The sequence below is a fragment of the Podarcis pityusensis genome (assembly GCF_964106645.2).
Source record: "Podarcis pityusensis genome assembly, chromosome: 1".
Classification (NCBI taxonomy): domain Eukaryota; kingdom Metazoa; phylum Chordata; class Lepidosauria; order Squamata; family Lacertidae; genus Podarcis; species Podarcis pityusensis.
This window is the reverse complement of record NC_138028.1, coordinates 51,311,853-51,326,954: the sequence shown is the minus strand read 5'-3', so window position 1 is coordinate 51,326,954 and position 15,102 is coordinate 51,311,853. Positions and strand designations below refer to the sequence as shown.

At 45.3% G+C, this 15,102-nt stretch overlaps 1 protein-coding gene across 1 annotated transcript in view; it reads left to right on the top strand.

The window, feature by feature from the left end:
• Window positions 1–73: 73 nt before the first annotated feature.
• CREB3L1 (cAMP responsive element binding protein 3 like 1) overlaps window positions 74–15,102 on the top strand; it is a 77,899-nt gene continuing 62,870 nt past the window's right edge. The window contains exon 1 of the mRNA XM_081002008.1: window positions 74–420. Within this exon, the coding sequence (XP_080858134.1) occupies window positions 313–420 (108 nt within the window). The 5' untranslated portion in view covers window positions 74–312. The remainder of the gene's footprint in view (window positions 421–15,102) is intronic.

Genomic DNA, 15,102 nt, shown 5'->3' with positions numbered 1-15,102 from the left:
CCCCTCCCAGAGTGGCCCCCAGCAGCCCCACCCCTCTGAGCCCCATTGTCTTTCCCCTCCCCACTCGCTCGCCCCCCCCCCGGGAAAAAGAGCTCCCCTGCTTCCCTCTTTCCCTCCCCATGGATTACAGGCTCCCCTCGAGGGAAGACGTAGGCATGGCCCTTCTCTGCCCAGCGCCTTGGGATCTGCCGCTCAGGGTTGCTGCTCTGGAGTGATCCTTAAAGGAAGGTCCCGCAGCGCTGGAGGGGAAGGAAGCGGCTTCCCTGCTCCCCACACCCGACGGCTCCCCCGGCTCGGCTCGCCTCCGCTACCATGGACAGTATCCTAGAGCCCTTCCCTTCGGAGCGCCTCTTCCCCGGAGGAGCCTCCAGCTTCTTGGATCTGGGCGATTTAAACGAAGCGGATTTTCTCAGCAATGTGGTAAGAGCGGAGCGGCGGCTGGACGGCGTTTGAGGTTGCTGGGTGCGGGCCAGAGAGAGAGAGAGAGAGAGAGAGAGAGAGAGAGAGAGACGCGGGGTTGGTGGTTGTAGGTTTGTAAAGCGGCTTTCCTTGCCCGAAGGTCTGAGGGCCTTTCGGTGGTCTCTTCTGGACCCTGGGGTGAAGGGAAGGGTTCGTAGGTGAGCAGGAGGAGGTAGGCTGGGGGCAAGTCGAAAGGAGCCTTAGCTGTGTCCCGGGATGCCCCTGGCTTGTCTGCAGCCGGCTGCCCCTTGTTGTGAACTGCTACCGCGATTTTAATATGCCAGTCCGGATATGATCAGCAACACGTGTCACATACACATTCACACGAGCGTTTTGTCCCCTGTAAATGTAAGCAGCCGTTCCACCCCGTTCCTTGCCGGCACGGTTCAAAAAGCGCCCGTTGATTCGCGAAGGCGTGATGCACATCACTTGATTTCGCAACGCTTGGTGACTAGCAAAGGGTCTCTATTAAAATGCAGTGTCTGGCATAAGATGGAAACGTTACCTCTGGTCTTTGATTTGTGATGTCTGTTTCATGGACTTGATGCAACAGCGAGGGACCCCTGGCCCTCCAGGTGTCGTTGGATCCCCACTCCCATCATCCCTGACCATTGGCTGTGTGGCTGATGGGAGATGGAATCCAACCACATCTGAAGGGACACAGTGGTCTTCAGGAGATAATCATGCATGGGTGAAGCAGCCCCAGGACTGCTTCAAAACATGCCAGCTGCGAGGTGAACGTGGATGGAACTTGTGATCTGAGTGCAAAATTTCACCTCACCATGCAACAAATGGTTGTTGCGAATCTATTCTTAGATGACCTATCTATGGTAATGGAATGTCTTAGAGTTGATTTCCATTTTTTAAAAAAATCTATTGTAGGACTACTATGTTCATTTACTTAACAGTGGGGTTCCATGTGATCTTAAAGTTGTGAATAGGTGAATATATTCAGTAAAGTGTCCCCAAAACCTTAAATCAGGTCAAAAATCAGGCCAGAACCTTAACACCACAGCCTAACGTATGTGGTGTTGAGGCAAATATTACCTCTGAGGGGCCACAGTGTATTCAGGAAATCTGTGATGAGAATTCTCTCTAGCAGTGAGCATGAGAGAGAGCTCCAATTTAGATCAAAGCATCAGTATTGGTGGGGGTGGGGTGGGGGTTTAAAGCCTCCCCTCTGTGCTAATTACCCTGTCTAAATCCGAAGTCCCACCTGAGCTGCTATTAGACCTCCTGAGGAATCTGTGGTGGATTTCCTGCTTCTGTCTATGCTTATGTATGCACTGGCAATCCAAATCAGCATGTTACTATAACAACAGTGAAGGGTAATAATGTGGCGGGGGGTATTGGTTTGTTTTTGTTTCATTATGTATTTTGTGTTCTCATTTTGTATCTTTATGCTGTGAACCACCTTGTGATTTTTGGATGAAGGGCGGTAATAAATAGTAATAAATTATAATTATTACAGGTTAATCACTCTAGAATAAAGGAATATGACTCTAGAATAAAGGAATATGACCTTCTGAAAGCTTCATCTTGGCTAAGCCCATCTTAACTGTAGTCTGAAGAGTTTCTCCAGAAGCACAGGGGGCGGGGTCTTATATATTTGGTGGGTGGGAACCCACAAAAAAATCTCACACATGAATACAGAAACCCTTATGGGGCCTCAGCAAAGCATCTGATAGTGAATATATACAACACAAGGCCTTTGAACCTTTGGGTGAAATTTGTCTCCTCGACTGGAAACTGAAATAGCATCCTGTTGTTGACTGGGGCATGCAGTTTCCCATATGTTATATACTGGGGCCACCTTTCCGTAATGTCAAATTTTATTTTAGGAATCTTTTTCACTCTCTGAAGCTTTGTTCCTGCCCTGGGTGTCTTATATCCTAAGATCACCAGTGTTGAAGCAATGATTGTTCAACATCAACGTCGTTGGACTGGTTATGTTGGGCAGATGCCTGACGATCGTCTTCCAAATCAACTACCCTATTCCGAACTTAAAAATGGAAAGCGTAATGCTGGTGGTCAGCAGAAGAGGTTTAAAGACTGTCTCAAGGCAAATCTAAAAAAATGTAGTATAAACACTGACAACTGGGAAACACTGGCCTGTGAGCGCTCCACTTGGAGAACAGCCTTTACCAAAGGTGTTATGGGCTTTGAAGACACTCAAACTCAGGATTCAAGGGAGAAACGTGCTAAGAGGAAGGCACGCCTGACAATTCCACACCGTGATCAACTCCCGCCTGGAAACCAATGTCCCCACTGTGGAAGGACGTGTGGATCCAGAATTGGCCTCACAGTCACTTATGGACTCATTGTTAAAACCGTGTTTATAGAAGACTCGGCTACGAGTGATCGCCAAAGAAGATATCCTACTCCATAAGCAAGAGATTCAGGGAGGGGCTGTCACTCAATGGCGGAGCACTTGACCTGCATGCAAAAAGTTCCCAAGTTCTGTCCTTGGCGTCTCCAGTTACCAAAAAGGACATGGCAGTAGATAATGTGAGAATTGCTTCCAGTCAGGACTTGCCGATCAGAAGGTCGGTGGTTCGAATCCCCACGACGGGGTGAGCTCCCGTTGCTTGATCCCTGCTCCTGCCAACCTAGCAGTTCGAAAGCCCCCCAAAAAGTGCAAGTAGATAAATAGGTACTGCTCCGGCGGGAAGGTAAACGGCATTTCCGTGCGCTGCTCTGGTTCACCAGAAGCAGCTTAGTCATGCTGGCCACATGACCTGGAAGCTGTACTCCAGCTCCCTCGGCCAATAAAGCGAGATGAGCGCCGCAACCCCAGAGTCGGTCACGACTGGACCTAATGGTCAGGGGTCCCTTTACCTTTACCTATTGATAATCTACATTGCCCTGGTATGTAGGGCAATGGTATCTAGCATATGGTATCTAGCTTAATAGCAACTTGAAGCAAATGGTTTCTCCCCTCTTGCGCAGTGGGGTTGTACTGACAAACCATGTATCAATGACTACTATAGTAGATAATTGTATTAGATCTACTTATGTTTGCTGCCTTATCAAAATTGCACAAAATTGCTAATTTTCTTTAGCTTTCTGTGTTTTATCTGTGTTTGTTTTAATTTTTTGGAAGCTACATTGAGTCCTGGTTTTGGGGAAAGGTAGGGTATAAATAAATAAATAATAATTTTCTCCCTCCTCTGGTATAACTAGCCCATATAATATAGTTATTTGTCTGTTTCCTTCAAATGTTACACTCACAAATTAGATAAGCCCTTCATAGTGGGCACATATTACTGATCTGTTTCACAGGAACGTTTGTAAGAATGCCTTTCAAATTATACACTCTGTTTACATATTCACACATTTTCTTATTTATTCTCAAAGGTGCTGAAAGGATATAGCAGTAATTAAAATAAATGAGGTTGTATTCAAGATTAGCAGTCCATGTTAAAAAAAATAGTATTAGAATATATATTTTAAAATGAGTTGAAAGTGTGTGTATTTTACTCAGTGGGAAAATAGTAGCTTTGGGAAAGTGGCATCTGGTGGGGACAAGGAATTAACTCCCTCATGTAGTGACAATATAAACCAGGCCCACAAAATTTGCATTAAAAAACACACAAAATCCAATTCTGAATCTTCCATTGCTTTGCCCAGCTCCTCCCTCAAATTGGAGCCTATGGGTTGCCCTCTATGAATGCAAGAAAAGTTGTGAGAGAAAAATTTGGTTTGTCAGCAATGTTGCAAATATTTCTTAACATTTTTGCTGGCTATGTATACCATGTTGTTTTTCTGGTTGATTTAAATTACAGTTCCTTTTTGGATGGTGACTGCAAAACTGGCCTGATGAAAATGTATGATTATTTCTTTCTCATGATCAGTGAGTCAGTTTCTAATTATCAATATTTATATGCAGTTGGGTTCCCAACACATATTTTTAACTCTTGCCATCCAGTGTATGTGTGTTGCACGCACTGTATGCATATACACATGCAGCAATAGGCAACTCCCTACTTGTATGTGATCAGCATGCACACAACTGCTGGTGTGCGCACCGTTTTCAGCATCTCAGGGCTGGCCTATGTGCACACAGGCGGAGGAAGAGGAGTGGGGGGAGTGCACTGCCCCCAGCAGCACGATCCCGGTGGGGTGCCATTGTGGCTGCCCCTGCAGCCAGTGCGCCACGCCCCCAGGACACATGCCACATCCCTGCGGGCGGTGTGCCACACCCCTGGAATGCACACCCTGCCCCTATGGGTGGTGCACCACACCCCCGGGATGTGCGCCAGGCCCACCCCCGCCTGTTCTCCGACCCCCAGTGCCGGAGCATGAAGCTCAGCCACTGTATGTGCGTCCCACTTATGTGCAATGCCTCAAATCATAACCCCCACATAAATGGGGAGTTGCCTGTACATATGCATTTAGAGGCCAAATCTGCTGCAGTCAGAAGCAGTGTCCAGGTGGAGATTGGCAAAAATGTCCTGGAAAATCCAGATGTATGGCAACCAACGTCAATTTTTCTTGAGAGAAAGCTCAACAACTTTAGTATGCAGGATTTTTACTTTTAGAAATAAGGCAACCCTATGTTCATTGGATTTTGGGTGTTCAATAATATCTGTATTTTAATTAAGGTTGAGGCAGAGTAGTATTATCTGAGGCCTAATTGTCATGTAGATGTCCTTTTAGAAAGGAAGTAGGATTGGAATTTGCCATCTAAAATGACATGCTTAGGCTGTTACTTATACCTACTTACCCAGGAGTCAGCCCTATTGAACTCAACAGCACTCTGACTATATATTTATGGGATTGTTCTGTTAATAAGTCTGAAAGGATTAAGTCATTGGTTAACTTAATTGGCTTCATTATGAATTATAAACAGAGCTCCAGTCAACACCATCACTACCACCAGTTGTAGGTATACTATTATTGTTCCAATAGTATTTAACATTTCATTAGCACAAGCAGCATGGTACATCATAAAACACAGGAATAACACAATACCAGCCTAGAGGGATTAAAGCCTATATTAGAAAGTCAGGGATGGAGGACACTTATATTGGATTGACTTGAGCAAAATTATGATGGGGTTGGTTTAGCCAGTCTGAAACCAGCTAGGGGCACATGGCCTGGGGGATGTAATCAGCTTCTCTGCAATCTGTTTCTTTTCCAGTCTTTTAATAGGACAGGTTTATGAGTGACATATAGACCATATATGACTGCTGAATAATGCAGGAGTAATGGGAATTGGACCGCCAGCAGGATCGTCTGGGCCCAGTGTGTTATTTGTATCCATGCCTCTTTCTGGTGGTAACAATCATTGGTTTTGCGACAACCCCTCTTGTCCATGAGAGTTGGATGTCCATAACTGGTTTATCTATTATACCCTTTGTTTGTGGTCATGGCTGGGAAATGAGGGTCCCCAACATAGCTCTTCTGCCAAGCCCTCTTGGCCCTTCCAATTCTTTGCTTTTGAAAATTGAAGCTCTTTTGTTGTTGGCTGGTTGGGGAGGTCTGAGGTAACATGACCCCCCCCCCCGGTGTTTATTTCACATGCATTTAAAATGCCTGAAGTGGGCTACTGTGTGGGAAACCGGGGGTGGGGGCAGGGGAAGAATGGAATGGAGTATTGTGGGAAAGGACATGGCTGGAAACTTAAACAGTACTCGACGTCACAACATTTTGCCGCAGGGCTCACTTGTTTCTTAATTTTATCAGGTCTTTAAGTACATCCTAGCAGACCCTTCTAGCTTGGCACAGGGCTTCCTGTTTTTGGAACCTGTGCTTGGGTTTCAAACTTGAAAGGAGTCTTCAAAAGTAAGGTTAATCTTCCATGCTATGTTTACTTACAGATTGCAGTGAACTTTCTCATCATATTATTGTACTTGCTGCTTTAACCTTTCTATTGTCAGCTGTAGACTTTGTTGAATCTTGCCAGAATGCTCCTATTCATTCGTTGTTTTCATTAATGCCGCGACTAAGACGGCACCTCTCACATGTTGCTTCAGACACAGTCACCTTTTGTGCTTTATTTTGGTTTCTTAACCGGTGGTCACTAGTCCTTTCTTTGGTTTTATGCCCCTGATGTGGTGAGCCATGGAATTTATCTCTTTCTGAGTTTTCAAACCCACAATGAACCAACCTGCTTTATCTTTTGGGACAGTGAATGGCAATGCATTAATATTAACCAAGAAGTTTTTTTTTAAAGTTTCCAGAATTGTAGAGTTGGAAAGGATCCCAGGGGTCATCTATTCCAACCCCCTGCAATGCAGGAATCTCAGCTAAAGCATCCGTGACAGATGGCCATCCGACCTCTGCTTAAAAACCTCCAATGAAGGAGAGTCCACCACCTTCTGAGGGAGTCCTTTCTGTTGTCAAACAGCTGTTACTGTCAGAAACTTCTTCCTGACGTTTAGTCGGAATCTCCTTTCCTGTAACTTGAATCCATTGGTTCAGCTCCTACCCTCCGGATCAGGAGAAAACAAGCTTGCTCCATGCATTGAACAACTGGGTGCTGTCATCACTGATTGGGGTACCACAGTTTGGGTGACCTGGCTACTGTGTTGTTTTTGCCACCACCAGGCATTTCACCTGCCAATTTTCTGTCTCTGGGGAACAAGGGAGTTTTAAATGCCAGTTGCTAGTATCTGGCAACACAGAAGTTACCTGGGGATTGTATCCTGCAAGGCAATTGTTTTCCTGACCTTGGGTCTGGCAGAATGGCCACGCTGAAGCTGAAGTAGCACCTGACGGGGAGGACCTGAAGGATAAAGCTCTGAAGACTACTAATCAGGATGGTTGTGTACTACTACTTCCAGAATCAGAGACGGTATGCAAGGGATCAGGAGTGGAAGAGGGCTATTGTTATCATGTTTACAGACTGACAGGTTTCCTACAGGCTGGCAGCTGTGAGAATCCAGGATGCTGGATTATATAGGCCTTTGGTCTGATCCAGCAGGGCCCTTCATAGGAAACTATGGTGAACAGAGCGAGGGAAAGCGCTCTGGAGCTGGGCATACAAAAAGGGAAGGATTGAGATGGACAAGGCCTTGGGATGTTAAACCAGCTTGCACTGAGCTAGGATGGAAGTCCACCCAGTTCTCTGGTTTCTAACAGAAGCCCTAAATCAGCCTTTTCCAACCTGGTGCCCTCCAGATGTTTCGGACTACAACTCCCATCAGCCCCGGGCTGTTTACATTGAACATAACTGGTATTGCACTGCATTGAGATTGTGAGTTCATATCAGTTTAGGGACATTTCCAGGCTACAGTTGTTCATTATCAAGTTAGGCACTTTTCTTTTTCTTTTGCTCCATTTTCTTTTGTTTAAAAGCAGCAAATACTGTGTTCACAGTGGATGAAAAAGTCTGTTAATTGAAAAGGGCCATATGCATTTAATTCTGCCTGAGCACCCCTCCCCACCTCCAAAGAAACTGGAATTAAAAGACTAGCCAGGAATCCTTACCAGTTTCCAGTTTTGCTGGATTCCTTAGTGCAGCGGGAAGCTCTCCCAGCTGCTGTGAGAGGTACACAGATGTCTCTGGAGAGCTGATGCCAGCCCAGCACTGTGGCCTACATAGAAAGTGTCACACTTCCCATTTTATCAGCTGCAAACAGTTAGTTGATCCATAGCATATTTTGAGTTATAGTTAGCTAGTTAATTAGTTTAGCAGTGAAGAGTGAGAGTGCTGGAAATGTCTTATGTGGCTGTAAACTCATTCAGTTCAGGCTTATCTTTGCAGGGGAGGGGTTTGTTATTGTTTTGTTTTTGTTTTTCTTATGTATTTTGTGTTTTTATCTTGTATTTTAATGTTGTGACCCGCCCTGAGATCTGTAGATGAAGGATGTTATACAAATCTAATAAATAATAAAAATAATCATCAACTATCAGGTGACAGTCTAAACCATGATTCAAATGGTTGGTGGCTACTGGTGGCAGTAAAGTAAGAAAACGCCTTGCAGATTTTTTCAAAACCAATTTAAAGGAAAGTTATAAGGAAGAAAGTATGTGAAAATATTTGCAGAGTAAACTTATTAAACACTCATCAGAGGGTGGGAGCATAGGCATGTTTCTAACATGAGCTGCAGATGTTAACAATATCATTGCATGTGCTGGAGAACTGGCTTGCATTTTGATGCCTAAGAGTGCACAAATTCTGGCTGGAAATTGCCTCCTCTTAGAAGCATTCTTAGCTAAAGCATCTTCTTTGAGTAGAAAAAATGTCCAACTGGAAATGCCTTTTCTTGAACGTTAACATTCTGAATTTTAATGTGGGCTGAAAGTGCTGTCTGTACAGGCAATCTATAAAACCATACAGGTTTTAATGGCTCTCTCACAAGTGTATGAATGGATATATGGTACACCTGCCTACACTATGGAAGGAGGATGAAATGATGTAGTCATAGAAAGATTAGAGCAGCCCAAGGCTGGCGAGTGCATCCCTATTTCTCCATAGCAAGTAGTATACTTTGCCGTCATCCTCTCTTTGACCTGACCTTGAATCTGTCTGGGGAAGTGAGATCCGTTGGCTTTTCTCCCTCTTGCCCTTTTCCCTGAGCTTGTGAGGGATACAGGGACCAGCTTCAGTACTGCCATGCTTCCAGTGACATGACCATCAGAAGAACATGAAAACCCTGCTGGATCAGACTAATGGACACATCTAGCCCAGGATCATGTTTCCCACAATGACCAAACAATTGTCTCTAGAAATCCCACAGATTTGACATGAAGGCAGTGACCCTCTCCTGCTCTTGCTCTTCAGCATCTTGCATCCAGCCGTGTATTGGAGGTTGCATGTAGCCGTTGTGGCTAGTAGCCATTGAGACTCCTCCATGGATTTATCTCGATCCCTTTTGAAGCCATCTATACCAGTGGCCATTACCGCATCTTGTGGCAGCAACTTTCATAAATTATCCACATGCTGTGAGAAGGCCTAAGAAAAGAGAGGAAAGAGCAGAAGAAGGAATCATAGAATAATAGAATCTTGTCAAGGACCCAAGGGTCATCTAGTCCAACCCCCTGCAATGCAGGAATCTCAGCTAAAGCATCCATGACAGATGGCCATCCAACCTCTGCTTAAAAACCTCCAAGGAAGGAGCTTAACATGCATGTGCCATTTGATTGCTTTCTGGTGGTTGGGATATAGAAGCCAAGATATATTCTTTCAGAGATTTACAGCGTGCTGAACTGATCTGGTACTCATGATACCATGAGGGCCAATGCTTCCACTAGGATTTTGAATCATGATTCAATTTGCAATGCCAATAGGTTCACCTTACTGGTTCAAAATGTCAAAATTCACTGGCAAAAAGTCAAGTTTGGTTGACGTCATTGTATTGTATTATAATGTTTGAGTGACCGTGTTTGTAGGGTAAGCAAGAATTTTAACTGGGTAAAACTGGTACTGGGTAGAATAGATCTTGCACAGGAAATCATTTTCATTTGATATTGATGTGGGGTAGAGGAGGGATTCACCCCTCTTAAATGTTCAATTGAACACAGTATGCATGTGTCAGTTTTGTGTGTGCCTTCATCTTCAGAGAGATGGTTGTGACAGTTCCCTTTGTAAGCGGGTAAGCAGCAGTGGTTACTGATTCTTTAGACTTTAGAGCTTGCTTTCCCTATAATCTCTAAGCAAACAAGCAACCGTCTTTCTGCTGATGATCATATTTGCTATGCTCCATGTGGCAAGAGAGTGAGTCTGAAAGAAGGAGATACAGCCACAAGGCTCTTACTTAGGTGCCTGTTCTTTGCTTCTATTATCATGACAACTTCCTTCTTGAAGCTCTGGCCTTGGTCCTGAGAGCAACCACAGATAGTTGGCATTTTGATCCTTCTGGGTCTTGGGAGAAATGGATGGATAAGAAATGTACAGCTCCGTCCTAAGCATTTTTACTCAGAAGTATGTCACTCAGAGTTCAATGGGATTTACTCTCAAAGTAATAGTGCATAGAATTGCAGCTTAATATACTTGATTCTCTTGGGAAAGCTCCTTTTCAATGCAATGGCACAGGTCATAGTCTTGAATTCCCATAAATAGTCTGAGATACCTACATATATTGTTACAGATCTGGAGTAACAGAGTGCGGGGGTGCAAGGGCACCCATAATTGCTAGAGTCAGTGAACGTTAGAAGTTAATAAAGGGGTAGAATTTAGTGGGTTTTTGTAGGATGAAGGGAATATGCCTGATGCTAGCTTTAAAATACAGGCCGAAACAGTTCTCCTGTTCAGGAGATCACTGATAGCGATGCCATTAAGAACACAAGGAGAATTAAGTGCTGGTCCATTAAAGAGCAATTGACCAGGCAGATGCTGTCCTTCCCCCCTAGCTGTGTGTTAGTTAGCAGAAGAAATAGCACAGTTTGGAGAGGGAGGTTACAGGAGGCATGATGTCACCCAGGAAAATTGTTTCCTTTTAAAAAACAGGTCTGAAGAAGGGGGGCAAGCAGGCAGAAGGTGAGGAGGTTTTTTGGCAAGGGGTTCTGGGAACAAAAAGGAGGCAGTGGGGGAGAGCACCATTCAATGCTGGCTAGAGGAGGCTGCACTGAGAAACCAGAGGCCATGACTGGCTGCTGATTTGGACCCAAGCTTACTGAAGCTATAGGAGGAGCCATGAGGGACACTCTTGCAGCATAATGTTCTGTGTCCCCTCCACTGAAGACTTTAGGTATAAATTTGTGTAAAATAAATCATATTTCTCAAAGTCACCAGTCTCCACTGTGCCTCAATTTCCCAATGGAAACACGACCCTGAGTGTGTGCCTGGCAGTGGCGTAGCGTGGGGGGTGCAGGGGGGGCCAGCCGCACCGGGCGCAACTTCTGGGGGTTAGGTTAGGGGGCGCAAATCCACGGGTTAGGGGGCGCAAATTAGTTGGGCGCAAATCCACGGGTTAGGGGGCGCAAATTACTTGCCTTGCCCCGGGTGCTGACAACCCACGCTACGCCACTGGTGCCTGGAACCCCCCAGAATCTTACTACCACTTGGCAAGAAGGAGAAACACACACAGTGGAAATGGTATTAACTATGGACTAAGGCAGAGGTTTTTAAACTGTGGCCGCCAGCCTAGCACCCATAAATCTTCATGTAGTCGCAGTTGGACCCAAGGCAGTAGTAGCAAAACGTGCCTGGTGCCTGGCTCATTTCTAACACTGCACAGAGTATATATATATATATATATATATATATATATATATATGTATATCAGTAACTTCACTGAACCACAACTGAGAGAACCAAGTTGTTTTTTGGAATGTCCTTTCAGTGCTGTTGCTGGAACTTGGGATGTGTTGAGTCTAGCAGCAGGAATCAAATCTAGAACATAAACTTTGTGTCACAAAGCATGATAAGCAGAGCTACAAGGAGGAGGTTTTGTACCCAGGGCAAACCCCTGGATTTCTAGTTTGCTGGTGGTGCTATTGTGGCAAGACATCAGTTCCATGTCACACGTTCCCTCTATGTGGCTGTGCTATATTTTAGTTAAGGGAGCTGTATTTTAGTTAAGAAAAGAGAATGGTGATTCTATCAGGGAGCTGCCCCATCAAGAAATAGTACCAAAAGCCTCTGCTTTAAGTAGGTTCTAGGTTGCTCCAGTGAAGCCTGCCTTTCATAGAATGGAACATGTTATGTATTCAGTGGTCTGTGTTTGCCTGAGCTGGAGTCTGGACTAAGGATTCTGAGCCCCAGTGTTTTTATTCGATACATGATATCCAATCACAGAACATTTCAGAATTTGGGCCTCTGCCATTGGCCCTTAAACTCTGAGTCATGATTCGCAGCTTGGAAGTTTAGACAGCCACTCATGTTGGGAGTGGGAGTGGCCCAGGCCTTCAGAAATGTATATAAGCAGTTGCTTTGCCCCTGTTGTCCAGTTCTGTTAGTTCAATAAAGGTTCTTGCTGTTATCACTGTGTCTTGCCTTGTGGGTACCCACCTATACCTCAGAACACAAATTCCTTTTGACTTCAGCGGGCTCAGATATAGCAAATGAGGAATTGTCCTCGCTGTGGTCATTGCCTGAGGACACAGGCCTTGCAGGTCCCAGACCAGTGTTCACTCACACAGACACCTCAGTGACTTGATCCACTCCACTCCATGTGTTTCTGAGGGAAGGGTAAGCAAGAAAAGAAAGGGACTAGTTCAAAAAGAGAGCGACTAGGGAAGAAAGAGAGAACAGAGCTGGAGATGCATGCCGCACACTTCTGAGTCATCTGGACCTCCTGGCACAGCCTCAGCTGGACAAGCTTATGGGTTGATCCATGGCATGATGTAATCCCCCCAGTCCAGCTCTGATTTTCCCTCTACCCCTCCTCTTGCCTTGGGATGGCCCTGCATCTGGTGCATGTTGGGGGAGCGGGTGTTTTGATTTCCTGCTGAGATATGTGGAGATTTGCTGGCTCTTCCTTAGTAGCTGCTTATGTTTTGTATCACTTCAGTGAAAGGATGCTCTCCAGCCAGGATGCAGAACAGCTGGACATGGCTTGGTCAGGCTTCAAGCCAGCTGCTTGTACAGTGTGCAAACTGTGGTTTCTCCTCTAAAGTACAGATACACAGATAGTCTGTTTCCATCTAATTCCTGCTGGAAGAGGTGTGTGACCTTTTCTTATCTGCCAGTAAGATGGCAATATTCTCCCACATGCACACACATATTGAGAATGATCCCTGTCCTTGCATCGCCTGGTAAATCTGCCCCTTGTGCATGCTTGTGTAGCTCACATCTTCATCTGGACTAGGAGTAAAGGACTGTCAACCTGGAACAGGAGGAGAAACTTTTCTATTGGCAGAGTTGGGGGTGAATTATAATAATAATAATAATAATAATAATACCACCCCACCCATCTGCCTGGGTTTCCCCAGCCACTCTGGGTGGCTTACACCCTATATAAAACATCAAACCTTAAAAACTTTCTGTTATAGGGCTGCCTTCAGACGTCTTCTAAACGTTATGTAGTTCTTAACAACCTTGACATCTGAAGGGAGGGCGTTCCACAGGGAGGGTGCCACTACCAAGAAGGCCTTCTCTGTAGAGAATACCAAGAAGGTATTCTCTGAGAGAATAACCAGAGTTTGCACAGAATGACCCTTTTCTTTGGCTTTCCCTGGTACAGTGGTGCCCCGCAAGACGAATGCCTCGCAAGACGGAAAACCCGCTAGACGAAAGGGTTTTCCGTTTTTCGATGCGCTTCGCAGGACGAATTTCCCTATGGGCTTGCTTCGCAAGACGAAAATGTCTTGCGAGTCTTGAGATTTTTTTTCACTCCCCCCCCCTTTTTCTAAGCCGCTAAACCGCTAATAGCGCTAATCCGCTAATAGGGTTGCTTCGGAAGACGAAAAAACCGCTAGACGAAGAGACTCGCGGAACGGATTAATTTCGTCTTGCGAGGCACCACTGTATTCTATAAATCAGCAGAGGAATGGTGAGCCTCTTGCCCCACCAGCCAATAATGAGGGACGGGGTGGTAGTCCCAGAATATACAGTCAGATACAAGCCAACAAGCCCTTAGAAAGGCCTCTTTAAGAATCCTTCTGGCTAAAACATGTTTCTGCTGAACATGAGCCAGAGCCTTTGAGTCATTGCTTTGGTTACACAGCCTGGTCCTTCCATAGCTAGGCCAGAGAGAGTGGGGAGAACCACACCTGTAAGTAAAAGAGCCAGGAATAGTAACGATAATAATAGCAAGTCTGAAACTCCAAAATGTAATCTCAGGAAAATTCAGAAGCAAGTTAGAATAGATGGGGAGGACATTCTAATGCAGATCCTCCAAGTGTCCACATTTTTCAGGGGCAGTCCTAGATTCACAGAAGCCACCCCAGTTTCTGATTTGATCCTGGAATGTCCCACTTTTCCTTAGGACGTCCCTATTTTCATTGGAGAAATGTTGGTGTGTATGGAGTTATGTGATGTCCCAAGCCAAGGAGATAAGTAGCTATACAACTTTTAGAAGACATATGAAGGCAGCCCTGTATAGGGAAGGTTTTTAAAAATGTTTAATGTTTTATTATGTTGGAAACCGCCCAGAGTGCCTGCGGCAACCCAGTTGAAAGGATGGGGCATTAGTAGTAGTGGTAGTAGTAGTAGTAGTAGTAATAATAGAATAGGATGTCCCTATTTTCACCGGAGAAATGCTGGAGGGTATGCGAATGAGACCAAGAGTCAAACCTCACAAAATTGGTGTGTCAACTACTCCTTGGAGATAACTTTCCATCTAGGCCTTGATCAAAGCAATAGCTCCTATTGTCTAAGTCAGACCATTTCCAAAACTCCATTCAAACCCTGCAGAGAACAACCCCAAGATAAGCAGTCAATTGAAAGGACGCGGGTGGCGCTGTGGTTTAAACCACTGAGCCTCTTGGGCTTGCTGATCAGAAGGTCAGTGATTTGAATCCCCGCAATGGGGTGAGCTCCCGTTGCTCTGTCCCAGCTCCTGCCAACCTAGCAGTTCGAAAGCACACCAGTGCAAGTAGATAAATAGATACTGCTGCGACGGGAAGGTAAATGGTGTTTCTGTGCGCTCTGGTTTCCGTCACAGTGTTCCGTTGCGCCAGAAACAGTTTAGTCATGCTGGCCACATGACCGGGAAACCTGTCTGTGGACAAACGCCGGCTCCCTCGGCCTGAAAGCGAGATGAACGCTGCAACCCCATAGTCACCTTTGACTGGACTTAACCATCCAGGGGT